Source organism: Gymnoscopelus microlampas, assembly GCF_963454915.1.
Source record: "Gymnoscopelus microlampas genome assembly, chromosome: 23".
NCBI lineage: Eukaryota > Metazoa > Chordata > Actinopteri > Myctophiformes > Myctophidae > Gymnoscopelus > Gymnoscopelus microlampas.
This window is the reverse complement of record NC_139960.1, coordinates 2380926-2394814: the sequence shown is the minus strand read 5'-3', so window position 1 is coordinate 2394814 and position 13889 is coordinate 2380926. Positions and strand designations below refer to the sequence as shown.

Here is a 13889-nt window from a genome sequence, read left to right as displayed (position 1 = left end):
TGTGATGTGTCGTTCGCGATCGATTCGTTCAAAAAGAACCGGTTAATTTGCCGCGAGCGCCGAACGAGCTCGTTCGCTTTCTGAAACTGTTACGTTCACGCGCGACCTAACAAAAAAAAAAAAACGCTCCCGCGATGGTGTTTTGCACACATTATAAAACATAAATTAACCACTTTAGCCCTATTTTATACCTAGGCTATTTGAAAATAGCAGATCTACAAGCTCACAACGCGTCGCGTTGTGAGCTTGTAGATCGGCTATTTTCAAATATGTTACTACTTTTACTTTTGGTACTTTAAGTATATTTTGATGCCAATACATTTGTACTTTTACTCGGGTACATTTTGAACGCTAGAAAATAGCGCTATACTGAACGAGAACGTGAAAGAATCATTGCCGCGAACGTGAACGAAATCGACCGTTCACTGAAATTAACCTTTTTTTCCCACCACTAACGGGCCGACCCCACTTACAACAGGAGGGACTACACACGACCAAATTGATCCGACGAAGTCTTTCATTCAATTTTTTTAAACCCTAGAGCAGGGGTCTTCAACAAGGCGCCTGGGACCCCCATAGGGGGCCCTCAGAGTTACTACAGGGGGGCCGCCAAATCTCTCTGTGATAGGAACGTTTTTGTTTTCTTACATTAAGAACTTCAACCCTATAGCCAATCCCTGTTCTGGGGATTCTGGGGACAACACAACGCCTCGCGCTGCGAGGCGTTGTGTTGTGAGCTTGTAGATCGGCTATCTGCAAAGAAACTAGTAACTAAAGTTTTCAAATAAGTGTAGTTGAGTAAAAGTGTAATATTTGTCTCTGAGATGTAGTGGAGTAGAAGTAAAGTATTGGAAATTGGAAAAGGAAAGTACAAATACCTCAAAATTGTACTTAAGTACAGTATAATAGTATAGTACAGTACAGTATTAATAAAATGTAATTGTGTCTAATCTGTATGGTAGAGTATGTTAATACAATATAACTTATATAATTGTGGGTGGTTGTATTTTGTCTCCCTGCTCTTCTATTGAGACATTGAGACTGTGTCAAAGGTCATGTCTCACCTAGACACAGGATATGACACGAATTTTGACCTGAATCAATTTATCCCCTGAGCAAGCAGTCAGGCTCCATTAGCTCAATGGCAAAAAGAAAGTCAGCACTTGCGCATGAAATCGGCTTTAAATCCAGGGTAGAAGTGGAAAGTTTCATAGTGCAGCTTATAATTAAGGCCTTTAAACTTGTGATGGGACATTGAACATGAAGGTGTTGTTGACAACTTAAAAAAAAAAAATAGCATATCTACAAGTGTCCAACATGTCATCATTTTGGGGGTCCTTGACATGAAACAGTTTGAGAACAACTGGCCTAGAGGAGTAATCTCTTCTACAGCTTTAAAAGCTACTCAGTAACATCTTCAAATCATTCATAAAACTGACAGACAACCAAATATAGGGAAGTTAAAATAGGAGCAATATATGTTCTCCTCTGGTTTTAGTTAGAATTTATGTTGAGAACGTTTGGCCAAGTGTAGCAGCAGTGAAAATACTGACTTGGGTCTAAAAACAAAACAAAACACAACACCGACAAAAATCCTTGCTTAGGAAATGGAGAAGAAAAGTTGGCCAAACTAGAGCCTCTCATTACTGTTATTAAATCTGTTGAAGGTTATGCCTGTTCATGTATATTTAATACGGTTATATTCGGGAGCAGTTCTTTCCCAACTCTGTCCCATAGCAGTGTGTGACTGTGCACTTTTTTGCAAACTCAACTTGTCAGCTCAGAGCAATAGGAGCATAATGGCAGTAGGCCTTAACCCATTAAGACCTGGAACGCATCTGTGTCACTTTGGATTTCTTTGGCTATTCAAAAATAGCAGATCTACAAGCTCATAGCGCGGCACCGAGTGCCGCGCTATGAGCTTGTAGATCTGCTATTTTTGAAAAATCGTGACAATGTGTGCAAATCTTTTTTTAAATATATTTTCTATTAAAACATAATAAAAAAAATCTTGAAAACATTTTATTTTAATTTTTTTCAAAAAACTGTTAGGATTTAGAAAACATTTTTAAGAATCGCCTCAGGTCTTAATGCCTTAAGCAGTGATGGAAGAAGCTCTCACATTTCGTACTATAAGTCAAATTCAAAATGTACCTGAGTTAAAGTACAAAAGTATGGCGTCAAAATATACTTAAAGTACCAAAAGTACTCATCATTATGCAGAAGGTCCCATTTGAATTCAAAATGTATAAAAAAATCTTTTGAAAATAACAGATCTACAAGCTCACAACGCGTTGCTTTGTGATATTATAGATCGGCTATTTCAAATAGCCAAAGTACATATAGGGCTGAAGTGGTTAATGCATGTTTTGTAATAATAATCCAAATCTACAAAGTAACTTGTAACTAAGGTTTTCAAATAATTGTCGTGGAGTAAAAGTACAATATTTGCCACTGAGATGTAGTGGAGTAGAAGTAAAAGTATTGAAAATACTCCATTCAAGTAAAGATTCCTTAAAATTGTACTTAAGTTCAGTACTTGAGTACATGCACTTAGTTACTATCCACCATTGGCTTTAAGTAACTTTATAGAGGAGCCAGAATACTTTATATGTACCCCATTCATTCAATTAAGCTTTGAGTAATTGTACATTAAATACTGAATAAATAGAGTAAAGCTTAAATGTGATTTATAGAGGCCATGTTCTTTTCTTTTTTTTTTTTTTTATCCCACGATTTTTGTAACCCATTTTTTTTTTACCCGGTGCCAATTTCCTAAGTGATCCTGGGCGCTACACCAGCCCTACACCAGCGTTAGACCAGTCCCCCACAGCCTGGGGAGGCCAGGGCCGAGCTCATGCTTCCTTCAGTGCATGAGAGCCAACTGACCTTCTTGTCACCTGACAGGGGGGAGTTTCCCTGGTAGGACGTAGCGCGTGGAAGGAACACGTTATTCCAACCAGTTCCCTTCCCCTCCATCAGGCGCCCCGGCTGTCATGGGGGAGGCGGTAGAGACCAGGATTACTACATGTTTTTGTGAGGGTATTAACTACCCTGGGAGACACGGGGGAGAACATGCAAACTCCACACAGAGTGGGCCCTTTCGCCAACCCCACCTAGGGTATGGGCGCTGATGACGCGGAGGAGAAGACACGCCCCCAACGCCCACAGCGTCCCCGGCGGGAATCGAACCCAGTTGTGCGTTGTGAGCTTGTAGATCGGCTATTTTTGGCTTAAGTTCTCCTCAGAATAGGGATGCTAGGGTTCAAGTGGTTAATGTAAAAAAAAAATCATATCACACAAAGATTTGGCGGACCCCCTGTAGTAACTCTGAGGACCCCCTAGGGGACGCGTTGTGAGCTTGTAGATCAGCTTGTAGATCTGCTATTTTCAAACATTTTAGTACTTTTACTTTTGGTACTTTACGTACATTTTTATGCCAATACTTTTGTACTTTTACTGAAGTAAATTTTGAATTCTGGACTTTTACTTGTAACAGAGTAATTCTATTCCATTCCCATGCTTATCAACACTCACGATTTTTCCATTACAGAGTCGGGTGTGATGGACGACAGCTACATAACACCGAATCACATCACGTCGCCAGCTCCCCCCTCCCCCCTCGGCCTTCGCAGAGAGAGAAGGGGTGCCCGGGCGCCTCAGCAGAGATCTATATTCACCCACCATCAGCAGCTCATTTTTTATTTAAATGTTAGCCCTTTACGACCGCATCTGTGCCATTTTGAGATTTCTTTGGCTATTCAAAAATAGCAGATATACAAGCTCACCAAGTGCACCAAAATAGTGGAAACTTGTGCAAATCGTTGAATGTATCATTTTTTTAAGCGAACATTTTTAACTCTGTTACAACTTCTGGGGGTCCCTGGAACAAAATATTTTGAGATGGGGGTCCACGGCCAAATAGATGAAAAAAAAAGAAGAAAAAAAAAGAACGTAGGATTTTGAAGACATTTGCAGAATCCCCAGGACCAAAGATTTGAGTTACAAACGTTCGCTTTAAAGAGGTGGTGCCATGGTTTTGCACTTGTTCTGTTTTTCCTGTGTCTATGAGGTTGATAGAACTTCATTAAGCCCCCTGGTGGTGTTTTTATGGTGTTTTATGTCTTCTCTGACTACTTTGAGTTTCTACCTGGAACCTGAAACCTTGAGGGTCAAACATAGTAAAAACATACCCTCCCCCTCATTATCATAACACAACAGGTGTGGGCATGAGAAATCGACATTCAAAGATTTGCACACATTTCCACGTTTTTATTTTCAAAAATAGCAGATCTACAAGCTCGTGCCGCGGCATAGCCCAAAGAAATCTAAAAAATGACACACAAAAAGATGCGTTTCCCCGGCCTTAATGGGTTAATGTAAAAGCCACTGACGGGGGGGGGCCCTACCGATCACCTCGGCCCGAGATGGAGGCACGGCGAAACGGCGGGGGGGGGGGGGGGGGGGGAACACTTTCTGCTCGTAAATCCGCTTCCCGCGCTGCCTCCCCCCCTCCCATAGGGATCGATGCACACACCAGTAAGCGTTTCTGTCGGCTGTCTGCAAAGTGACAGGGGGGGAGAATGGGGGGGGGGGGGAGTGTTGTGGTGGAGAGAGGGTGTGAGGGTGTGTGGAGGAGCATTGCGTTTGTGCGTAGATCACTGTGTTTTTTTTTATCTCTCTGAAAACCGTTCAAAGCCGTATAACTGACAGCAACTCCATGAAGTTTTCATTAAGCCAAGAACTTTCTTAAAAATGCTCCATCAAGCTGACTTGTCACCCAAACCCACCGCCGGAGAACTAAATAGAGGCTTTATTGGCTGTGGGAGGAACAAGAAGGCATTCAAAGGCACTGCATCACTCAGAGATAAACAGAAAGTCTGCTTTCTGCTCAGAGTACGAGATGATTATGTTCACGGTGGTGGCTGGACATTTCATTTACGTCAACAAATTAGGATACAAACGTGTCTGAAATGTAAAACGAACGGTCGGGAATCAAGTGTTGAATTACAGTGCTTTATATACTTTGGTGATAAGACAAACGTTCAGGCTGCATAAATGGGTCGTTAGTGGCTGATTTAAAAGTGTTCTGGGGAGAATAGTAATCCAGTAATTTGGTGAATTGACGGATTGGTTCACCTTGCCTGGCCAGTGCCGCGTGGAAAATAAAAGCTTCAACCTAAAGATCCAGCCAGTTCATTCAGCCAGTGTAGCTGTACGGAATGTGAAGCAGGGGAGTTATGGGTAAGACTCTTGGCAGCGGTGGAAAAAGTACTCACATTTTTTACTCAAGTAAAAGTATCAATGCTGCAATGTAGAAGTACTCTGTTACAAGTGAAACTCCGGAATCAAAAAATGTAGGCTACTTGAGTAAAAGTTCCAAAAGTACTTAAAGTACCAAAAGTAAAAGTAGGCCTACTCATTATGCAGAATGTCAGTTTTCAAGTGTTCAAAAATGTATACAAATCTTTTGAAAACAGCCGAAGTAAATAGGGATGAAGTGGTTAATGCATGTTTTGTAAAAAATAATCAAAATCTACAAAGTAACTAGTAACTAAAGTTTTCAAATAATAATTGTAGTTGAGTAAAAACTACAATATTTGCCTCTGAGATGTATAGAGGAGTAGAAATAAAAGTATTGGAAATTGGAAAAAGTAAAGTAAATGCACTTAGTTACTTTCCACCACTGACATGGAGGAACACTCGTGCAGAAAAAGGAATCCAAGTGAAAATCCAACCTTATGTGCTGGTCCAATTATCTTGCGCAGTTAAATCAATACCTACAAACATTGATAACTGCCTCCCTAAGCTGCTTTTCAACAGCTGTGCGCACATCAGATTCATTGGCTGGGTTATGGGTGAAATATACCCCCCCCTTTATCTCTCAAAGGCAGCCTTCTTTCATCTCAGAAACAGAAAGTATAGCGATCGTTTTCATCTCAGCAGGATGCCTGATAAAAACTGATTCATGATTTTATGTTTCAAGTCGACTTGACTGCAGCAATGCACCAGTGGTGGAAAAAGTACTCAAATTCTTTACTTAAGTAAAAGTACCAATACTGCAATTTAAAAAATACTCTGTTACAAGTAAAAGTCCAGAATTCAAAATGTACTTGAGTAAAAGTACAAAAGTATTGGCATCAAAATGTACATAAAGTATCAAAAGTAAAAGTACTAAAATGTTTGAAAATAGCAGATCTACAAGCTCACAACGCGTCGCGCTGCGACGCGTTGTGAGCTTGTAGATCGGCTATTTTCAAATAGCCTAGGTATAAAATAGGGCTAAAGTGGTTAATGTATGTTTTATAATGTAATCATTTATATCTGAAAAAGTAACTAAAGTGTTCAAATCATTGTAGTGGAGTAAAAGTACAAAATTTGCCTCTGAGATGTAGTGGAGTAGACGTAAAAGTATTGGAAATTGGAAATACTCAAGTAAAGTGCAAATACCTCAAAATTGTACTTATAGGTACAGTACTTAAGTAAATGTACTTAGTTACTTTACACCACTGCAATGCACTATGCACTGGCCTCCCCGAGAGGTCTCTAGAGAGGCTCCTCCAACTAATTCAAAATTCTGCTGCTACAGGCTACAGACGAGAGCATATCTCCCCAGCTTTGGCTGCCCTATACCGGCTCCCTGTGTCATTGGCTCATTTAGGGTTAACTTGAAAACCCCTTCTACTTGTGTTTAAAGCAGGGGGTCTTCAACGTTGTTCAGGCCAAGGACTCCTTTGCTGGGAGAGAGATGAAGTAGGGACCCCCACTACAAAAATGTTGCAGATTAAAGCTTCAACAGTGTTGTGTGTATCTTCATGTTTTGCGTTTACTTGTTTACCAGGGGGTCATCAATGTGTCCGTACATGGACGAATGTGTCCTTGGCGAGACTTGTCCATGTCCGCTGCAAATCTTTGATTAAAAATAATAAAAACGTCACCTTGCTAAACTAATGGCCTAAGTCATTTTTTTAGGAAAATGATATTTTTGCCTAAGTCAGCTCTTCATGACACTAGCCACCTCTGGTAAAATGGCCCATCTCCTAATTGAAAAGGATCATGCTGTTTCCTCCCCTTTTAGTAGAATGGCCTAACTCCCTTGTGTGACTTAGGCCAAAATAGGCCTTTTTTTTGTGCCTAAGTCACATGGTTTTGGAAAAAAAAATCTGATTTAATCCAATTTAAACCTATTTAAATCTCTTATGTTACATAACTGACAGACAGTGTTATTTCTATTTAAATAGTCATAATTTGTTATAAAACATTTTGGGTGAAATGATTAAGAAATATCATAGTTTTGTTTTGGATCAGTTTTTTTTTTCTTCCTGAAAAACTTTTAAAAAATGACATAGGCCAGGGGTCTTCAACGTTTTCAGGCCAAGGACCCCCTAGCTGAGAGAGGGATTAAAGTTTTTTTTTTTTACTTAGTCTGCTCTTTTTTCCCTCTACACCTATAGCCTCGTTGCCACAAATAGCCGATCTAAGCTCTCAACGCCTCGCAGCGCGAGGCGTTGAGAGCTTGTAGATCTGCTATTTTCGGCTAATGTTCCCCTCAGAAAAGGAATTCTGGGGTTCAAGTGGTTAATGTAAAAAAACTAAATCCTATCACACAAAGATTTGGCGGACCCCCTGTAGTAGCTCTGAGGACCCCCTAGGGGTCCCGGACCCCCTGTTGAAGACCCCTGACATAGGCCATTAGTCTAGCAAGGCGACGATAATTGACTAGAGTCAGTATACAGTGGCTGACTTTTCTTCAGAATAGATAGGACACATATTTAATGAATGCAGAAATACCTGTGGTGCAAGTAACAAAGTACAATACTTCTATACTTTATTTGAGTTTATAGCCTATTCATCAGAACTTTCACGTTTACTTCAATACATTTAGAATAGGAAAATTATTCTTTTACTCTTCTATCATTGGACACCTCGTTACTCAAATCAAATCAGAATATAATTGCAAGTCTCTCATCATCCAGATAGTGGATTAGACACACTGTTCATATTCACAACAGGTATTCTCATCAAGACAAGATGCCTGCTGTATGCTGGTGATGTATAAAATAGGTTTAAAGTGGTTACACTGATTTTGATGCAAATTAAGAAGTGGAACCCCCTCAAGGACCCCTGGGGGTCCCCAGACTCCACTCTGAAAACCACTGGCATAGGGTGCCAGTACACCCAGAAACGCCATTCCAAAGAAATGTCTTCCATGCCAATGAATGACCTGATTTGTCCTTTGACATAAAAAAGACTGCCAGAAAGGTATTCAAACCTTGTGAAACCAGGTACCAAACAGTAGCGGATACAGAACGTGCCTAATGACTGGGCCTTTTAAGCCTTTTAAGCTTATTATAATGACCGGTGGATGATGTTATTGAAAATTCTTCTTGCTGTCTCTGATTGTCTTTAATGCTTTGAAAAGTTCAAAGCCATCAGTTCAATTTAGAAAGAAGAAAGTGAAGCAGAAATTAGACATAAGTACAGAGATGGCCATGGAAATAATAATAATTAACTTTGAATTTTAAAGACATTTTTGAAACTGGGTTACATTTTACACCTTCCCTCTCAGCTTTCCTACTTAATAAAATAAATGACTATAGGATGAGGACTAACAGCTCTCCCTCTTTATAAACAGAGCATGTGTTCTCCATCGTGTCTGCTGGACTAGTTGGTGTGCATTTAGGGATGTGTTTCTGGTAATATTACTGACCACTCATTTTGGATGTCCGTGGCAAAACTTTTGTTTGAGGAAGATGTCCCTCACAAGCCAGCATGTTGATGTCCCCTGTTGTTTACCACAGTATTTATTTAAATGTTGGATTCATGTTAGTAACATTAATCCATGAATTCATTTTCAGATATTTAACCTAACCATTAAAACCCTCAATACTTGGTAAACTCGACCTTTGGCTCTGTACTTGGTCTGCCCGTTTTCTTCTCTACAACAAACCTCTTTGCTGAAAATAACCAACCTACAGCTTGTAGATCGGCTATTTTCGGCTAATGTTCCCCCCAGAATAGGGATGCGTGGGTTGAAGTTCCTATAGCACAAAGATTTGGCGGCCCCCCTGTAGTAACTCTGAGGACCCCTAGGGGTCCCGGACCAACTGCTGAAAGGTTATTACCTTATGATTCTAAGTAGCTTTATTCCATGATGTTTTGTATTATATTTTGTATTCAATTCAATTCAATTCAATTTTATTAAAGTGTCAAATCACAACAAGTTGTCTCAAGACACTTTACATGTAGAGAAGAGACCCGACAATCCCACCCTGAACAAGCAATTTTTGCGACAGTGGCAACGAAAAACTCCCTCTTAACTGGAAGAAACGTCAGGCAGGCCCTAGGATCTAGGGTGGCGGCCTTCTGCCTCGACCGTGTCGGGGGAAAGAGGAGAGAGAGAGGGAGAGAGAGAGAGAGAGAGAGAGAGAGAGAGAGAGAGAGACAGAGACAGAGACAGAGAGAGAGAGATACAGTGCAGGTAGTAACAGTAACTATAGTAGCACATATAATAGTGTAATATATGATATATATGATAGTATAATATAGTACAGCAATAATGTGTATGTAGTATATAATGGTATAATATAAGAATATTAAGATAATATACAGTATATATAGTAGTATTGCATCTTTATTATACGTACTGTACTGATGAATTGAGTACAATGGACCATAATGGAAACAAAGCCCCTGGGGCTCTTTGTGTTATCCCTTTAGCAAAACCTGTGACTGTACTGCCTGTACTGTAAAGTATTCAATCAATCAAAACACACACACACACACACGCGCGCGCGCGCGCGCGCACACACACACACACACACACACACACACACACACACACACACACACACACACACACACACACACACACACACACACACACACACACACCTGCCATGTCCACTCCTGACATATAGCTGCTGTTCTTTGTGTTTAAAGAGAGGAAAGTCTCTTGGTCAGCGTGTGCTGCTGACTTTTCATACCCGGGAGCTCAATATGCTGCTGTGAGCAGTGGCGTAGCGTGGACTCTAATGTTGACCGGGCAGGATCTGTATTCCACCCCCCCCCCCCACACACACACACATACACACACACACACACACACACCCCACCCCCCGCGTTGCGGGAGACACGAGCGCGAAGCTTGCGTGATCTTTTTTAAAGTAAGGAATTAATTAAACGACCATAAAGCAACATTAACAACACACTCTACCATCCTTCAGTGGTGGAAAATGTACTGTTTTACTTAAGTAAAAGTATCAATACTGCAATGTAGAAATAGCCTACTCTACTCCAGGATCCATTCTCTTTTGGACTCCTTCTTAGGACATGGTCTGACAATAGCCTATGCCTCCTACAGACTACGGTATAGCCTACTTAACAGGTTACACTTGGACCATTGATATGCAGGAGACGGCAGCTTTAGCTTTGTAAAAGGTGCGAATGGGGCAGCCAATGTATCACTGCAGTAACGTATCTATTGTTGTCGGTGCAGAATTATTTTTTCTGGAGAATCTTGCCCTGCAGTTTGAGCAGCTAGACAGGGCAGGCCGGGTCTTTACTGACCGGGCCATGGCCTCAGTGGCCCTCATGACGCTACGCCTCTGGCTGTGTAAGTCAACAAACCAGATTCAATCCAAATACTCCAGAGAAAGGCAAAGAAAAAGCACGGGTCTGATCTCAAAACCTCAAAGGTTGAGAAACAGGATTGCTTGGTATATCTGCACCATGTGGCACTTAGTTTGCGCTATACAATTTTCCATTATTAAGCCTTGTTCTATAAAAACCTGAGTCAGGCAGCAGATGAAAATGCCTTGTATTCAACAGGTATACTGAAGCACTAGCAGGGTAGGCCTTCCCAGCGTTGCCGGGGACCGGGGTAATTCATTAATTATTAATGAATCAATAAAACAGCTGATCTACAAGCTCTACAAGCTTACAACGCGTTAAAGTAAAGTCACAGTAGAACAGTATATCATGCTTTTCCAGTTCACTCTACCACTGCAGAAATTAGACCTTTTCTTTTTAAAGTGGTTGCCAATGGTTACAGTCACACTGGCAATACAGTGTAGATGCTTGCAAATTACTTTTTAGCCAATGGAGAACCTGTGTTCAATGTTATTATTTATTCACCAGCTCTTGTTAATACTTTTCATTTGTTAAATATTTAGAAAGCCCAGACAGACTTACTGTATAATAATAACCACGTTAAACCTGGCATCCCTATTTTGATTCATCATTATAGGCAAAAGTTTATTTTAAATAGTGAAAATAACCACTCTACAAGCTCAAAACGCTTTAAGTTGTGTTATGAGCTTGTGGATCAGCTATTTTCTTGGGAAAAAAAACATAGGATGAAATATGGAGATAGCTGTACAAAAGGTGTAATTTAATGGTAATTGGCAGATATATATAGCAACTTTATCCAAAGCACTTTACAATATGCAATACATTTATCCATTCGTACACCGACAGCAGAGGAAACCATGCCGTACACCAACCTGCTTATCGGTAGCAGTTAGAGGTTCAGTGTCTTGCTCAAGGACACTTCGACACTAACACCCGGAACCTTCCGGTTCCCAAGTGGGCGCTCATACCTCCTGAGCCACTGCTCAGGAGGTATGAGTGTGTGTGTGTGGATGTGTGGATGTTTGAGAATGTGTCATGTTTGAAGGTAAAGAGCTGGAGCCTCATTTGCGCTGGACTTGTGTGAAGGATGAAGAAGGCATCTGGATTGGAAGAATGGGCTGGACAGACTTGTGCGTGTCCGGGGAAGCTGTCTGGAGTAACTTGGGGAGGAGCTGGTTCAGTTTTATGATCCGCAGGGCCTGTTGCGTGTTCCCATTCTGCAGCTCTATATAGGCTCCCAGTAGGATGGCTTCGGGAGGAATCTCCTTTGGGTTCACCATGGAGGCAGCCAGGTGCAGATACTCGCGGGCCTTCTCGTACTCACTTCTCAAACAGTACGCACTGCCCAGGTTGAAGAGCATCACGGCTCGGGCCGAGCTCACACTGCTGGGGTAACACAGAGGAGTCTGCTTCCCTGAAGACTCAACAGGCTCGTCCCCTTTGTCCCATCCTTGGTCCCGTTCGCTGGTCAGTGTCACGTCGGTGACGTTCTCAGGGTTGAGTTGGGCGATGGCCTCTGAGATCCTGTCCAGAGAAATGAGTGCCTCTGCGGCATAAAGGTGACCCAGAAACTTGAGGGACCCTGAGACATTGGTTTGTTGATGGAGCTTTACTGCATGGTTTAGGGCCATGAGGTTATCTCCCAATGCTAAAGCCACGTAGGCACTACAGGCCAGTACGGAACACCTGAGGTTCTCGACTGCTTGTTGTCTAAGAAGTGATGACTGGGCTGCAGACAGGAACTTAACAGCCTCCTGGTCTTTTCCAATGCAAGCATCGCTGTACTCTCTGCCACTCTCTGTGCTCCTAGATTGTCTGGAACCTTTGGAGCCGTTCTCAGTCTCTGTTTCCTGCCGTTGGTGTTCGGGAAGGAGAAGTAGAGCATTCCTCAGACAGATGGCGGCAAACTCCATGCTCGCCACTGGAATGGCTGCTGACTGGCCTTCACTATAAGTCATATTCTGGGTTGACTGTGAGGCCAGGGTGATATTACAATGGTAGACCTGCCTGACAACTTTGCCTTTTTTACTTGGCAGACCCTTGCTCTTTTGCCCTGAACCCCCCTTATTTGCGGCAATGCAGCACTCTGCCATCCGTAACCACAGTCGAGGGTTGGAGTGGTAAACCTGTATTGCCTCCATTAGACACTCAAATGCTGCCAGCGGCCTTCCGATATGTAGTAGCTGAATGCCACAATTATATAGCAGCTCATATCGCTTGTTGGTTAGTAGGGCACGCATAGGGATACCTGCGAAAGTCTCAGACTGCTCATTGCTGCCGCTCACCCCTAGCTGTGCACAAGTGTGGTCATTCTCTTTCAGGGCTTTCTTGAAGTAGAAAATGCCTAGATTGTGTTTTCCCATTGCAAAGTGTATGCAGCCCTGATTGTTCCAGAACATACATCGCACAGATTCACCTGTCGCCATGGCCCCAGGATGGTCTGCAATGTTGGAGCTGTTGAGTAGCTTCACAGCTTTCCTATAGTTTCCCCTCAGGTACTCAAAGTAACTCTTCAGGAAGAGAGAGGGTGCAGAATTCCCTGCTGTGTTCATCACATATCTGATCTCCCGTTTACATCCCTTTGATGATTTCATCTGAATGTAGGCTCGCGCTTTATAGTGGTGTATCTTTGATTTGACTGCCTCCATCACAGCCATACACTCTTCCTTCTGGTTTGTTCCGTCTTTGTTTGATACGTTGCTCTCTCCTTTGTCGTTCTTGTTGTTTCCGTGTACAGTGAGTTTCTCCAGCTCGGCCAAGTGACGGAGAGCCTCCTCTGGCTGGAATGTCAGCAGGTACAGATCCACCAGCAGGAGACAAACCGCCTGAGCAAACTTAAATGGTTCCATAAACTGGTCCAGTTGTTCCCCAATGGAAATGGCCTCAGAGTACTGCCGCGTGTAATAATGAATAATGGCTTGATTAAAGTTCAGAAAACTGTTTTCCATGTCATCTAAACTGTCAGTGTCTTCCACTAACACGGTGCGAACCTGGTTCTTAATCGCCACAAGACTCTGCTTCAAAGTCCATGTGGTACTTTGGCCGCTTTTGTAAAACTCTGCGATAGCTTTGTTCATTGCGATCTTGTGGTCCTCTCTGTTGAGTCCCTGCAGGGTTTCAAGGTGTTTCAGAGACTCGTCATATTTCCCAGCTGTGAATGCTTCGAATGCACTTGTGGCCATTTCCGCCTCTTGGTCTGACACTCTGGGGGAAGAGTTACCGTGCTTTGCCTCGTTTTGTTCTGTATTGTCTGTCAT

The 13889-nt window shown here is 42.2% G+C and overlaps 1 protein-coding gene across 1 annotated transcript; it reads right to left on the bottom strand.

The window, feature by feature from the left end:
* Window positions 1–11693: 11693 nt before the first annotated feature.
* LOC311039796 (CCR4-NOT transcription complex subunit 10-like) lies at window positions 11694–13889 on the bottom strand (the record flags this gene model as incomplete). The annotated part of the gene is made up of 1 exon (XM_084049780.1): window positions 11694–13889. One exon carries the CDS (start codon window positions 13887–13889, stop codon window positions 11694–11696), a length of 2196 nt encoding a protein of 731 aa, XP_083905906.1.